The following is a 14,664-nucleotide window of genomic DNA, read 5'->3' on the forward strand; positions in this document are numbered from 1 at the left end:
CTCCAAAGATAATACGATAGCACCCAAGTTTATATTGTGGCACAAATAATAGCTCAGCCATGGTCGGTAGTAGGTGTAACTGCAGGGCGGTGACATGTGGAGGGGGAGGGGCAGGGTGGGGGGTAGCAATGTATGGATTACGGACTTTAACAGGTAAGTAGACATTTAAATATATAAAACGAATTTCGTTGCGCACACTGCATCACATTTGGTGATGCAGTGCACACAACAAAATTAGTTTTATTTATTTATATGTTTACTTACCTGTTAAAGTCCGTAATCCATACATTACTACCCCCCCACCCTGCCCCTCCCCACGTCACCGCCCTGCAGTTACACCTACTACCGGCCGTGGCTGTAATAGCTCGAGACTAAAGGCCTTATTATGAGTATGGCTGGCAATGGGACCGCCGTACTCGCGGTGGCAGTCTAACCACCGCCACCACTGCGGGTCGCTTGCAGTATTCAGAGTTTGGTGGTCAGACTGCCACAGGACCGCCATATTGACCAGGGATCCAGGATCCCACAGCGGTCGTGTAGCGGAAGGGGGCAGCAATATGCTGGTGGTGCTGCTGCGGCACTGCTGTACATATCATAAGTTGCCTGTCCATAGCCCCTTTCATGGTGATGAGCCCACCTTGAAATGGGAGGCAGAGAGGCAATTTACGAGGCCATAACAGGGTCCCCAGACGCTCCTGGGCCTGGGGGTGCATGCAGGGGGCACATGTTGTGCCCCCCTAGAATTGCACCCCACTTCCGGCACGTTGTGGTATGCATGCCATACCATGCAGGAACGTGCTGCAGGTGCTGTCACTGCGGCGTCTGCAGTTAAAGGCTCATCTATGAGCCTTATACAGTCACCGCCGTGAGACTGCCCGCAGCACCGTCCTCCTGCCATGGATTTCAGTTGTAATCCAGCAGGCGGAGGCTCGACATTCTTGTCGCCTCGTTTTCAGGCAGACAAGAGGACCGTTAAACTTGTAATAAGGCCATAAATACCTACATTGACTTTAAGGTTCACACTGTGAGGGGTAGAGTCAGATGTCAGCTTATTCATGGCTTGCAATCACATAACTTTCCAAGATGCATAAATATTGGAAGCCACTGGGTTGAAGATGGATTCACTGTCGGTTTGGAGGAATATATTCATAGCAGGATTACAATGGTGTATGTTGTACTTCTTAAAGAGCGGGCTTGGGGCATATTATAAAGGACGGCGTTACAAATTATCGCTGGTTTAGCGGCAGATAACTACCGCTCAAATCCCCGGAGGATGAATCCCCTCTGAAGTTTAGAATGCTGGCAGCCCTACTCTCAAAACATGCTATCTCCCAGATATACAAAACACTGATCACCATTAGCTATGGTCCACTAGAGGCTCTCAGACACAAATGGTAGAGTTAGGAACATTAGATGACAGGGACTGGGAAGAGGTCCACAGGTACCTGAGAGAAGTTGCGATTGAAATAACTGTAGCTGTTGATATCATTGCCTCTGGGTAGGAGTAAATCATCTGAGACCTCCTCTTGCCTGCTGCTTGTGGACGGCTGACCTAGGTGTTTGGGTCTGTAAAGTGCATATAGCCTTATCAGTCTTTTCTTATTTTTCACGTGTACAGTTGACTAAATACTCCTTATAGGCCAAACAGATGCTCCCCATCAAACAGGATACTAATAAAGTGCTTTGGAACACACTAGTGTAATGCAAGACATTCTGAGCCAGGCATGGCATCACAGCAGGATGCCAGTGTGTTAATCTCTTTGGAGGCAGTGTCAGCGGAGTCCAGGGCCCATCAAATGTTAGTGTTGGAGATTACTTTCCTCTCCATGAAGAGTTCTTATCGCCTCTTGAAATAAGCCTATGTAAGATCTTCACCAGCTCTTCTATTTCCTCTCGGTGATAACAAGTGGAAAGTAGTTCACCCTAATTGGCAATCCTCCACTAAGCTGCTGCGCGTTGTCTGGAGGAGAAGCATCTCCAGTTGTCTGAGCTCAAGCTCTCTTTCTAGCTGTGTGTACAGCTGCAGAATTAGGTGGGGCCTGGGCCGTGATGTAAACCCCGGTGCTGGCTTATAAATCTTCTCAATCCTTTCATTGACAACCCTCACCTAGAACGGGTCCTTTGAAGTTGTCCATAGTGCACTTGGTCATGTTTTTTAGTATGGACAAGAACTGGACAGTCATCAAGAAAGGGGGGATATGGGGAGGAAATTAAACAGTTCAGCACATGTCTTCCCTGAATATAACTGTGAACAAAACAGTATGTTGTTCCTCAGCTCTACTAAGACTACACTGAGGTCCGCAAATTTGGAAGAGTCATTGAAGGCATCCTTTAAGGATGCACTGACCCTCACCCACCAAAGTGGCATGCACCATCAGCAGGTCGTGTTCCTTGCTACGTAGGTGTTGCAATATCCAGTCGGCCCCTCTTGGGGGATCTTTGCCGGAGGTCAAATAATCTCTATATCCAGTGTAAGCCAAACAATAGGATAGTACGCTTCTCTGAACTCTGGAGGGGATGTGGATGTGATAGATCAGAAATGTGCTTGAGGGTCAAATTGGCAATGTACTGCCTAATGGCAAATGTATCACCAGAGGTAACTTATGCCAAGGTTAAAATATCATGTGAACTATTAGGGGGAATAATGAACCCTAGGCTCCGTGTGGCGGTCAACATGTTTCATGCCTTTTGGCCATAAATGAGTCAGCAGCAATTCTTTAGGACCGGTAGTCATTGCCCTAATCTACTCAGGGTAATATATATATTAGAACGTGTTGATTCTGATGCAAATGAACGCATCTAGTTTGAAAATATAGGGGAAAATTCTCATACTGGAGACTTTATGTCCACATTACGGGTTTTGTGCAAAACCTTTTTTGAAGAGGGCACACTCAATATCAAACAATTATATGATTCTATACAATTTCAAGAAAATGTAATGCATCATTTCCAGCTTCTGTTCCAAATATGAAGAGGGAGCCGAGATACATTTTTCCTCAAAATAACACCTTTTTTCATTTCCATCAATACTGTAGATGTCAAACAGCCCAGCCAACGTGTTTCGTCATGTCAAGGACTTCATCAGGGTTTACAATGGTGCATGTTACTAATCTATATCAGGTGAAATCCTATGAATAGGAAGCCCACCAGTCAATTCCTTAGCACAATGAATATAAAGGTACACAGCAGTCCAAATCTATTCAGTGTACAAGTGCAAATGCACAGGCAGTCTTTCTCCTCTGAGCTCTGTCAACCAAGTGTTCGTGTCGTGTACTGGAGTCAGTTCTTTGAAAAAGCTTCTTCATGGCATGGACACACTGAATTTTCATGAAATTATGTAGCATGATATAATTGTTTCATATTGAGTGTTCTCTCTTCAATAAAGGTTTTGTACAAATTCTAACAGTTTCTGAGCGGTAGGTCAGTAGGAGGTTGAGGATCAATGTGTAATACTACTGAATTAATACAAGTGTGGTTATTAGGCCAGCAATGCTCTTTTTCTTGATTTTGGTTTTGAAACAGACCAATAGAGTGCCATGGAGCCGCTTCCCATGCAACAGTAGTTCCATCCTGGATAAGCACTGCGCTTCCATGGTCTAAAATCAAGTACTGGAGAAACATCTTGTCCAGACTTTCTTAACCACATGGTACTGAATGTTAAGGTGGTGCACCATCCTCAGAATAACTTTGTAGTATGCAGTAGTGTCATCTGGGGTGGAGGGGAATGGCTTCACAGGACGGGATTCTACGTCAGTATACACTTGTGGTCACCTCCCAAGGATCATCAGCCTCCTTGGGTGTCATTGGGTTGTGAGAATCATAGGGGCCACGTTAGTATGAGTCAGTGCAGACTGAGGAGCTGATGGTGTGCAAGGCTGAGAAGGTGTACATATAAAAATATATGTATCTAAAAATATGTATATATATATATATATATATATATATATATATATATATATATATATATATATATATATATATATATATATATATATATATATATATATATCATAATGTACATTCTGTGTTGGAGGAGGGAAGAAACAGAGGCTCACCTTATTTAAAAAGATTACATAGCACTGCTTGCCCCACGGCTGTGTCCGCATTGTCTGCAGCTTCCAGACAGTAATGCTTAGTAAAGGTGTGTCTGCTGGACCATGTTGCAGCTCTACAAATTTGGTGAAGAGGCACAGTGGCAAAAAGTGCAGCAGAAGAGGAGACTGCTCTGGTAGAGTGTGCCTTGACCGTCGTTTGAAGTGTCTTTCCCACTTGTTGATGACAAAATGAAATTGTACTAGATATCCATTGTGCGATAGTCTGTTCGGTTACTGGATGTCCTTTACACATCATGCTCTAAGCAACAAATAGTTGATCAGTTCTTCGAACACTGGCTGTCTTTGCAGATGAAAGTGTAAAGCCTTTTCTGCTGGCGACTGTGGACTAGGGAAAAAAGTCTTTAAGATGACCGGCTCATATAAGTGGAAATCAGAAGGCACTTTTGTGATAAATGCCAGGTTAGTGCGGAGCACCACTGAGTCTTTGGTAAATTGAAGAAAAGGTAGTTTAATAGTAAAAGCCTGTATGTCACTGACTCGTCGAGCAGAAGTAAGAGCCGGAAGCAATGAAGTTTTCCAAGTGACCAGCCCTATGAATGGGCTTGAATGGGGACTTCATGAGTTGAGCCAACACAACGTTTAAATGCTAAGACAGAGGTGGACGTTGAATTGGCGGGAACATTTGAAATAAACCCTTGAAGAACTGTTGTAGGGTAGCGTGAGATAGCCCAGATTTTGCCAATTGCAAGAAAAAAGGCATAAGTTGCTCTGTGGTAGTATGAACCAGGTGAACATTTGAGGCTTCACACCAAAGGCAAAACCGTTTCCACTTAAGTTTGTAGGTCTTGATAGTGGAAGGTGCCCTGGCTTTAGCAAGGACCTCCATGCAGTCCGAAGGAATAACTAAGTTGGCAAACTCATAGTGTTCAGGCGCCAATCCACCAATTTCAGAGATGCTGGATCAGGATGTCAGACTTGTCCTAGGTCCGTCGTCAGAAGATCTGGAATTGGACGAAGCACAATCGGATCGCACTCTGATAGAAGGAGCAGCTCAGAAAAACAAATCTGGTGAGGCCATCTGGGGGCTATGAGAAGAATGCGACATGGCTCCCTCCGCATTTTCCGAAGCACCCTTGGAACTAGAGGAATCGGCAGAAAAGCATACATTTTTGACGAGTTCATAAAAAAGGCATTCCCGTACGACCCTGTTTGGGGAGGCCAGCTTCCGTAAAATGAGCATTTGCGGTTCTGACCGGTTGCAAATAAATCCTCATTGGGCCATCCACACAGCAGAAAGATGTTGTCAAGCGTTTGTTGATGAAGTTCCCACTCGTGGTTGGACGAGATTGACCTGCTCAGGGAGTCCGCTAGAATTTTGAACACTCCCGGAACATGAACTGCTGTTAAAGTTATTTGGTGCTGAATCACCCAGTTCCAAATTTGCTGGGCTTGTAGGGACAGCAAAGTGAACCTTGTGCCTCTTTGTTTGTTCACATAATGCATGCTTGTCGTTTTGTCCGTCCGGATCAACACTGAAGCTCCTTGAAGGAGGGTGCGAAAAGATTTTAGTGCCAGGAATATCACCAGTAGTTCCAAAAGGTTTATGTGCCAAGTTCGTTGCTGAGCATCCCATTTTCCCTTTACTGTGAGACCCTGAAGAAGCGAGGGAAGCGTCTGTTGTAAGGATGAAACTTGGATCATCCGATACGAAGGAGCGGCCTGCTTAGATGTTTGTTCTGTGAGTCCACCATGGCAACACTTTGCGCTTCCGAGATGTGATGATGATTACATTGTCGCAAGACCCTGAGACCTGTTGCCATTGTTTGTCGATTTCCTCCTGTAAGGGCCTCATTTTGAGACGACAGTTGGGAATTAGAGGGATGCAGGAAGATAGCATTCCCAGAAGCGACTTGAACTGTCGAACAGAAACGAATCTTCTTACACGTAGAAGAGATGCCAGTTTGGAAATTTGTTGTTGCCTATCGTTTAATACATACGCCTTTGCCATCTGAGTATTTATCATGGCTCCCAAGAAAGTCCGAACTTGAGAGGGGGTGAAGTGTGGCTTTTCCAGATTTATGGACAGGCCCAGTGACTGAAAAAGAGACCATCATATTTGAGTGTGTCTCGTTGCAACTGGAAACGACGGCGCCTTTATAAGGCAGTCGTCGAGATAGGGAAATACTTGGACGTCCGCTTGACGAAGGTGTGCTGCCACCATTGCCAAAGCTTGGTGAACACTCGGGGCGCAGAGCGGAGGCAAAAAGGAAGGACTTTGAATTGGAAGTCTCTGCCATCCACTGTGAAGCGCAGGAATTTTCTGTGTCTGGGAAGGATGAGGACATGAAAATAGGCATCTTGAAGGTCCAGTTTTGTCATGTAATCTCCTTGAGATAGAAATTGAAGTACTTCTTGCAGAGAAAACATCCGAAATGATTGCTTTTTGAGAAACTTGTTGAGGGAAGGAAGATCCAGGATGGGGTGCCAATCCCCCGATTTTTTCTTAATGAAGAAGAATCTTGAATAGAAACCTGCACCCCTTTGTAAGTTTGGAACCACTTCGATCGCTCCTTTTTAGGGCTCGCTGGCGTTGCAGCGCGAAGCGCTGCCGCTAGCGAGCCTTATTGTCGCTGTTTTGCCTCCCCAAGTGGCACAGACCGGTGCACGAGCAGACACCGGTCTGTGAACGCGCGAGCGAGCCGCAGGGGACGCCAACGTGCACGCTCACGGCGTCACGCTCCTGCCCTCCCGCGTCTCCTCCAAGGCGTGCTCCAGGCAGACTTGTTTGGGTTGTAGTCGTCAGAGAAGGATGAAAGCGCATGGCGGGCCGTCAGACGCTGCACGTCCCACACCGTGGTCATGGAGAGGAAGGGCGGGCTCCACTGCAGGCTCCAGAGCGATGTCAGTTAGGTTGTATTTCACCCTTGTTGTAATAATGTATGCACATTACAGTTGCAGTTCAAGCATGGCATGTGAATCTGTTACAGAAACCAATCTGCAAAGCCAGAGTTGCAGGTAAGTAACTTCATCCTGTAGTGACCGTGAGTGTCACATTGAGGAGGCAATAGAAAGGACCGAGAGGAAATAAAGTACAGTTGTCCTGTGAACACACCTGCCAGTGTCATGACTGTACAGTGGTGCCTGATGGGAGATCCTTCCTTCCCCTAGGTGCTCGGCCTCTTCCCCCGTGCATGCAGCCACGCACCGTGTCTCAGGTGTGTGTGTGTGCACACACAAGTCTGTGTGTGTGTTTGCAGTGGTGGCCTGTCAATATCGTGCACGCCTTGTTATCTTCCTTTGTGCCGCCTCACTGGCCCTCGGCTTCGTTCACTCCTGCTGCAGCTAAGCAGAAGCAGAAATCGGTAAGTGTGCCCCTCTCCCTGCTCTCTTCTCCTCACATGATCCTCTCACCTTCCTGTCCCTTCATGGACCCACTGCTCACTGTGTCCAAGCTGGGATGCTGTGGTATTTGTGAGATGTTCTGCTTCCGACATACATGAGGTCCCAGCTGCACAGAGTTCAAGATGCAGGGCATCAGAGGCTGCAGGGAGATGCAAACACAGAGGGCATGGGCCCAGCAGGGAGCTGCAGACACGAGGAGGCAACGCAGGAATGACATACATACATACACATACGAAACGAGACTGCGAGGTGCTCCAGAGAGATAAATACACAGGGAAATTCAACACAAATTAGACGTTAAAGACAGAAGAGCAGAGGTGTTGTTCTACACTGGGAGTGGAGACTAAAGAGGAACTGAAAACCACCAATAAGAAACATCAAAGTAGTCAATTCAAAGGCATGAGAAAATGCCACAACTGTGGACAGTGTGGCAATGTGATTACAGGAAAAGAATTTCAACATTCAAAAACTGGGAAATCCATACCTCTGAGACATACCTCAGATTGCACTACTGAGAACGTAATCTATGCAATAAAATGCCCATGTGGACTAGTTTACGTAGGCAGGACAAGCAGAAAGATTAAAACAAGAATAGTAGAACATAAGAGCCGCATCAGAAACAAAAACATGAACTCGTCATTGGCAGCACATTGGGTTAACTCTACGCATACTATTCCGCAACTACGCTTTACCATTCTAGAACATATCACAACACATACTGGCATGGATATAAACACCACACTAGCATGAAAAGAAACCGAATGGATAAAAAAATTGGGGACCGTAATCCCAGGGGTCTCAATGACCATTACGAACTATTATGCTTTTTATAATTCTGGATACATCATCACTGAGATTGTAAGGGGACTTTTGCATTCTTCACAAGATTTTTTATCTTCACATCATCACTCCCTTCGGGACTTTTTCATATCATTTTATTTATTTCACTCATTTTCTTGTATTTGGTGTAGGCTATCATACATTATTATTTTTATTTTTTCCATGACATTGGAGAGTTTCGAACCCACTGAGTAGAGAGAACGCACTTCAGTAAAAGCGTCATTTTGAGACAGGCTGACTCGTTTCACAGTTCTCTTTCTATCGCTATTACACGTAAACGCGACGCACCTACTACATTAGGGCGACGAGTTTGAGCTTGGTTGGAAACTCTACATCGGGACGCATTTTGCAAGCAGGACAGAGATTGCCAGCTTTAAAGGTACGCAATATGATACAGTATAGTGTTTTGGTACCAGGGATTATTCAATGGACTATGGATTAGTGAGAGTTCGTTCTTTTATTTATTTTTTATCTAGTTACCTTGGAATATTTGTGACGATAAGATCATTTGAACACGCCAGGACGTAGGTGTTTTCCCTGCTCCTAGGTAAGAGGGAGACTCTGGTCCCAATACATGAGCGAGGTTTTATGTAACCTACCTTGATTATAATAGTGCTTTAATTATCTCCACGTAGGTATTATCTTGGATACTTGGCACTTATTTATTGGAATTATCTGGAATAATTGACCTTGCTAACGGACATTTGTGGTATGTTATTTTCGTTCACTTTTACCATAGGTGAAGCGCTTAGTGTACATGATTAGACATGTTTGTGACACTATTGTTGTCTTGTTTATAGGTAACCTGCTGAATCTCCATTGTATTTCACTATACGGTTCAGGTCATTTTAGCTTTGGCTAATAGTTAGGTATTTACACATTCACTTATCGTTTTGGTCAACCCATCACTCATTATCTACCCTCGGGTGATTTTCGAATAATTTTACACCCTTTTGATGGAGATGCATTAGGTCATGTTTAGTTGGCAGAGGGACTATCCTATGAATACTAACTCATTGGTTCACTACTTGGACGTTTCCTTTCTTTATACTGTTCATATTTTTATTATTAACCTCATTTTCACATCTTATAATTCTGGGGAATGCAAACCTTGAGGATTAAGGTGATGGTTCATTATATAAATTGTGCATTGATCTAATTGTGACTATTTGTACATTTTTGTTGTAGATTCCCTACCTGTACCTTCCCGAAGGATTTGAACTTTAACATTTGCAAATATCTATAGTTCACTTGAAGTATAACAAACCCCTGATGAAGGGTTCGTCATGAACCCGAAATGCATTGGGTTGTTCTAAGTTTGGCTTGTTTTGAGTTTTGATGACCTTAAATTTAAGCACGATTTTCTGACTAATATATGTACCTGACATATATGTATTCTATTGAATCTGTTTTCTTTGTATTTTAATATGCTTTCCTTAAACTAATGATGATTTTGATTTCAGAATGTAAATATATGAACAACATTTGAATAAATGTTTTCGCAAAGTGCATTACGTTTTTTAAAGATATTCCTAGAGGCCTCAGTGCCCTGTAGCTGTGCAGGACTTAGTTCTTGGTTTCCAAGGACTCATTTACACATTATAACACAGGGATTTGATACCCCTCCCATTGTACTGCACGCATACACATTTAAACATTGTTGATTAAACATTCTTACATTTTACACATTCGTTAATACAGGTGTAAAGACCTACCATTTATTTACATATCTCCGCCTCACTAGCCATTTTCTTAGAGGCAACAGTCTTGAGAGAGAAATCACTCTCCACATCAGATAATGGGTCATCCTTCATCTTGAGCTTCTATAGCCACAGAAATAGTCGTCCTTCTCTGTCCCTTAAGGTCTTTTGAGGAAAAGTCCTGCATATTGTACAATCTCTCACCTGATGGTCAGGATGTAGGCAGTAGATACACTTTTTGTGTGGGTCCTCAGAGTGAAGTCGTAATTTTCCACAAGACTCACAGTGTCTGAAGAGCGATCTCTTTATAGTAGACATTGTAGAGAAGATGTAAGCAGAATTCTTGAAGAGAAAAGTTGAAGTACTGAGCAGAGCACAGGGAGACTCCCTTCACACGACGTGCGGTAGAAAATCTGAGGGTCTGAGCCTCTGGGGTAAGCGTTCTAGAGGGTGCAGATGCCTGATTGGCCGGACTTTGGACTATAGCTAATGACTTGGACGAGCTAAGAAAGTGACAAGTTTTTTTCCTATTGATTGCTGTGTTACAATGATTCCTATGGCATTTTTTAGTTTTGCTCTTGATATACTTTGTATATAGGTATATATATATATATGTGTGTGTGTGTGTGTGTGTGTGTGTTTTCTATGTCTATTGCACATCATTGTCACTTTTCTTTGTTTGATTGGTTACACACTATTTAAAAATGGTGGTCCGGCATCAGCACGTCAGGTGAACAAGATCGCGGAGGCGATCGAAACGCGTCTGAGGCGGACACTTGTCTAAATCATTATTGGTGAATAAAATACAGGATGGAACTTTGAAACCCGCCTACGTATTTTCTTGGATATCAACTCTGCTGTGGTCTGTACCTGCTTGCAGTCCCTCCTCGGAATTGGAGGGTCAGGACTTTTGTTTATATATATATATATATATATATATATATATATATATATATATATATATATATATATATATATATATATATACACATATACATATACACATATACATATACATATATATATATATATATATCTTCTTTCAAAAGTGATCCTCCACCACAATGCGCGCTGCTGCGGGTGCTCTGCACAGGGGCCGGATCCTGGCCCATTCAAACAATTTACTCCAAGGAATGCGGCACACAGGTAGGATAGTTTTACGAAAATCCTTTATTAACTCGTACTCGGACCAACTCGGACTGTTGACTTACAAAGTGTTGCAATGTTGTGAAACTGCGATTAGAGTCACCAGGTCAGAGGACTAAAACATGGCAAAGGCTACTTAAAAAATGTACCGTTCTTGTGTCCGCCTGTGACTATTCCTTCATTTTAATGCAGAACCTAAATTGTTTTGAGTGACCAGTGACTGCTTGAACTTACGATATGCAAGATGAACAAAAATGGTGGTGCTGATGTTCAAAGCAATGTTTTCCAGGTTCAGTGCTGCAATTATGCTCTGCCTGCAACACCAGACTCACAGTTTGTTCCACTCAGGTGTCAGTGTTGATCTATGCAGGTTCATCAGTGCTGGGCAGATGCATGCAACGTGCTCCAGGGATGCCACTGATTCCCAGCAACCCCTAGACACAGGCTTGTCTGATAGGCGCTGCCAAAGAGATAGATGTTTCTAAAGGTGCCACTTACCAAGTCTAAGTGCCAAGAATCTCTGTTTTAGATGCAGGGAATATGTGCAAGCAAGGTATGGCAGGAGAAAGGCCAACAGGTAAGAGTTGATCAAGTTGTTTCCCCTCTGTCAGGTCCTTATTATAAGGATTTTATGAGACAAAAAGCGGTGTTTTCTCCTGTCAGTTTAGCTGTACTTTAACAATAAATGTGTGAAACTGAAAATAAATGAGCTCCAATAACACATTATCTAGTGTAACTGTACTAATAAATGCACATTCATACATTAAGATGTGCTGTAGTAATAAAGGTGTGAAACTGAAAATATATGTGGCCCAATAACACAATATCTAGAGTAACTGTACTAATAAATGCTCATTCACGCATTTGTTACTATAGTGCATAAGTCAAATTCGACATAGATAGGTATAAAAAAAATTCACAACATGCGAGTGGCTCTGGAAGACCTTTAGAACTAGTGAAGAACCTGCCACATGTCAGGAAAGTTTTGAAGAAAGCATTTTAGACTTATACTACCCTTGTCCTAGCAGTGTGCCAGAGGCACTGGCCCATTGGGAAGTTTGCCAATTTATCTGTATGTCAACCAGCAAATGTTGGCCTATTAGAACTATATTGAAAACTATATTTGAATACAAAGTACCTAATACCAACAGAGAGACATAAAGGTATGGCAGGTGCACTTACGAACAAAATGAAGAGATGATAACCCTAGATACCATCAAAACCAAAGGCAAAAAAACTGAATCCCGAACTCTGTGGCCCATCGTAAACCTTGAGTGGGATCAGGCAGGAGCACTTACCCCAGACTGCCATGAACATGGCAAAGAAGACCGTTCCTTCGTTATCAAATAAGTGCGTCACCTTGAGGAGAAAAAAATAAACACAGGAGTTACCAGGCACAAAGGAGTCATGAATGAAAGAGACAGAGGAGAGGTCCAAGTATGTAGGAAGTCGAGGAAGCAAAAGCCAATGTGAGGCAGGAATGTACATCATGAAAAGCATGCAAGAACTTACTATGTGGAAAGGGCTAGCGAGAAATAATATGCCAAGTTATGTGGGTTGGTAGATCAGTCCTCATTCACTGAAATGCCACCTTGAATTTACAAACCGAGTCCTCTCTAGGCTTTTGCTGGAAATTCTTAATGAGAATGTTATGTTCAAGACACAGAGAAATGGGAACAGAAAGACTGTATGCTCTGCTGAAAATGCAGCTGTTCCTTTGTGCAGTGTGGGAGCTGGCCCGCTTGCAACTGACAGGGACCTTATTCACCAAAATCTCCCAAACGGATTCTTCAGATTCAATTAAATACTAGCATTGTTTTTTTGTTTTTTTTTAAACATGTAAGTGTTACCTGGATAAGTGTGGGTACACAGATGATATGTTACAGGATGGAGCCACTGGTGAATCTCATCTGCTCGGACGACCGGGTTCACGGCTGGAGATGGACAGGATCACACAAGGACAAAATTGTTCTATATGTGGACGCTATCCTGCTGTATCTCGCAGACCCAGCCTGATCGGGTCCTAGATGCCTGCATATACTATGAACCTTTGAGTAGACATCAGGTCTGCGCCTGAATTTGGCTAAGTCAACTTTAGTCCCTTTACATCTCTCCAGAGAATGCTTTGATTGGCAATCCACCATCCCCATCAGACGGCAATCTTTCAAATATCTGGGTATATGGGTTGCCTTACTCCCTGACCTAGCTTGGGCACTTAATATGACTCTAATGGTCACCAAAACCAAACTAGATATGCAGAAATGGGAAAAATTAGCACTCAACCCACTAGGGAGAACAGCCATATTTAAAATGATGATTCTCCCCCGATTCCTTTATGTCATACAGAACACCCCATTCCATATTCCCTGAACAGGGTTCTAAGGTCTAGACAGTTTAATGATACGGTTCCTCTGGAAATGGCGCTCAGGCTCTGTCAAATCCCCCCCTATGATGGAGGCATGGGGCTAACACATCTATATTTATATTACCTTGCGACCCGCCTCCTGGTAATACACAATTGGTTTACTGGGGGATTGTCTGACCCTGCTTACAGGACCAAACTTAAGGACCTAGGTCTTTCCCGGGTCCAAGCCATAATGTATGGGTCTCCCATTGTCAGGGACCTACCCACAGTGACCAAGGCGGTACTCATGGTCCGGTGGACTGCTCTGCGACACACCCAATGGAAAGGCAGACTTACTGACTCCCCTTTGGCCGGGCGCATGGTTGCAAGAGGTTGGAGACCTGTAGGGATTTGGGAGCTGGGATATTATTGGTATCTCGCATCTTGGAGACGTGTGGGTGGGGGACAACATTCGCTCCTTTGCGGATCTGCAAACTAGACACTCGCTTCACCAGTCCCAGTTTTACAGATACAACTCCGCCACGCCCTAGGTACATACATACAACCTGACACGTCCCTGCCCGAACACAACCCTCTTGAAGCTCAAATCATGATGGGTAATCTTGGTAAGGGGGGAGTCTCGCGTATTAACCATTCCCTAACTAACAACAGTCCGACCTCCCTTCACCAACTGAGAACGAAATGGGAGACTTGGTTGGGCTCGCTAGAAGAGGAGGATTGGCGAGACGCTTTGATGACGCCTACAGCTATCATGGTCTCAGCTAAACTGCGTCTAGTCCAGCTTTGTTATTTGCATTCCTCTTACCTTACCCCTGCCCGCCTAAACAAAGCGGGTCTAACTCTGCACCAAACATGTACCAGGTGCGGCACTGAGCCCGCCGATTTCTTTCACATGGTATGGTCCTATCCACGAGTATCCTCTTACTGGTCCGCCCTGGAGACAGAACTCACAGGAGTGCTGGCGTGGGAGGTCCCACACAACCCTCTAAACATATTGCTGGGTGTCACCGATGGTTTGGATGGCTCGAGGGCAGATAAAGAGTTCCTGGGAACAGCCCTTTTAGTGGCCAAGCGTGGCATAGCAATGGCGTGGAAGAACCCCTCCCACTATCACTAAATGGCGCAGAGGGGTGGACTGGTGCGCCACCCAAGAACT

General features: G+C 44.1%; 1 protein-coding gene across 4 annotated transcripts in view; it reads right to left on the bottom strand.

The window, feature by feature from the left end:
• ANO9 (anoctamin 9) overlaps nucleotides 1-14,664 on the bottom strand; it is a 769,113-nt gene that overhangs the window by 177,772 nt on the left and 576,677 nt on the right. For all 4 annotated transcript variants that reach the window (XM_078682729.1, XM_078682726.1, XM_078682727.1 and 1 more), the window contains one exon: nucleotides 12,442-12,502. In XM_078682729.1, the coding sequence (XP_078538855.1) occupies nucleotides 12,442-12,502 (61 nt within the window). The remainder of the gene's footprint in view (nucleotides 1-12,441; nucleotides 12,503-14,664) is intronic.

Source organism: Lissotriton helveticus, chromosome 3_1 (assembly GCF_964261635.1).
Source record: "Lissotriton helveticus chromosome 3_1, aLisHel1.1, whole genome shotgun sequence".
Taxonomy (NCBI): Eukaryota; Metazoa; Chordata; class Amphibia; order Caudata; family Salamandridae; genus Lissotriton; species Lissotriton helveticus.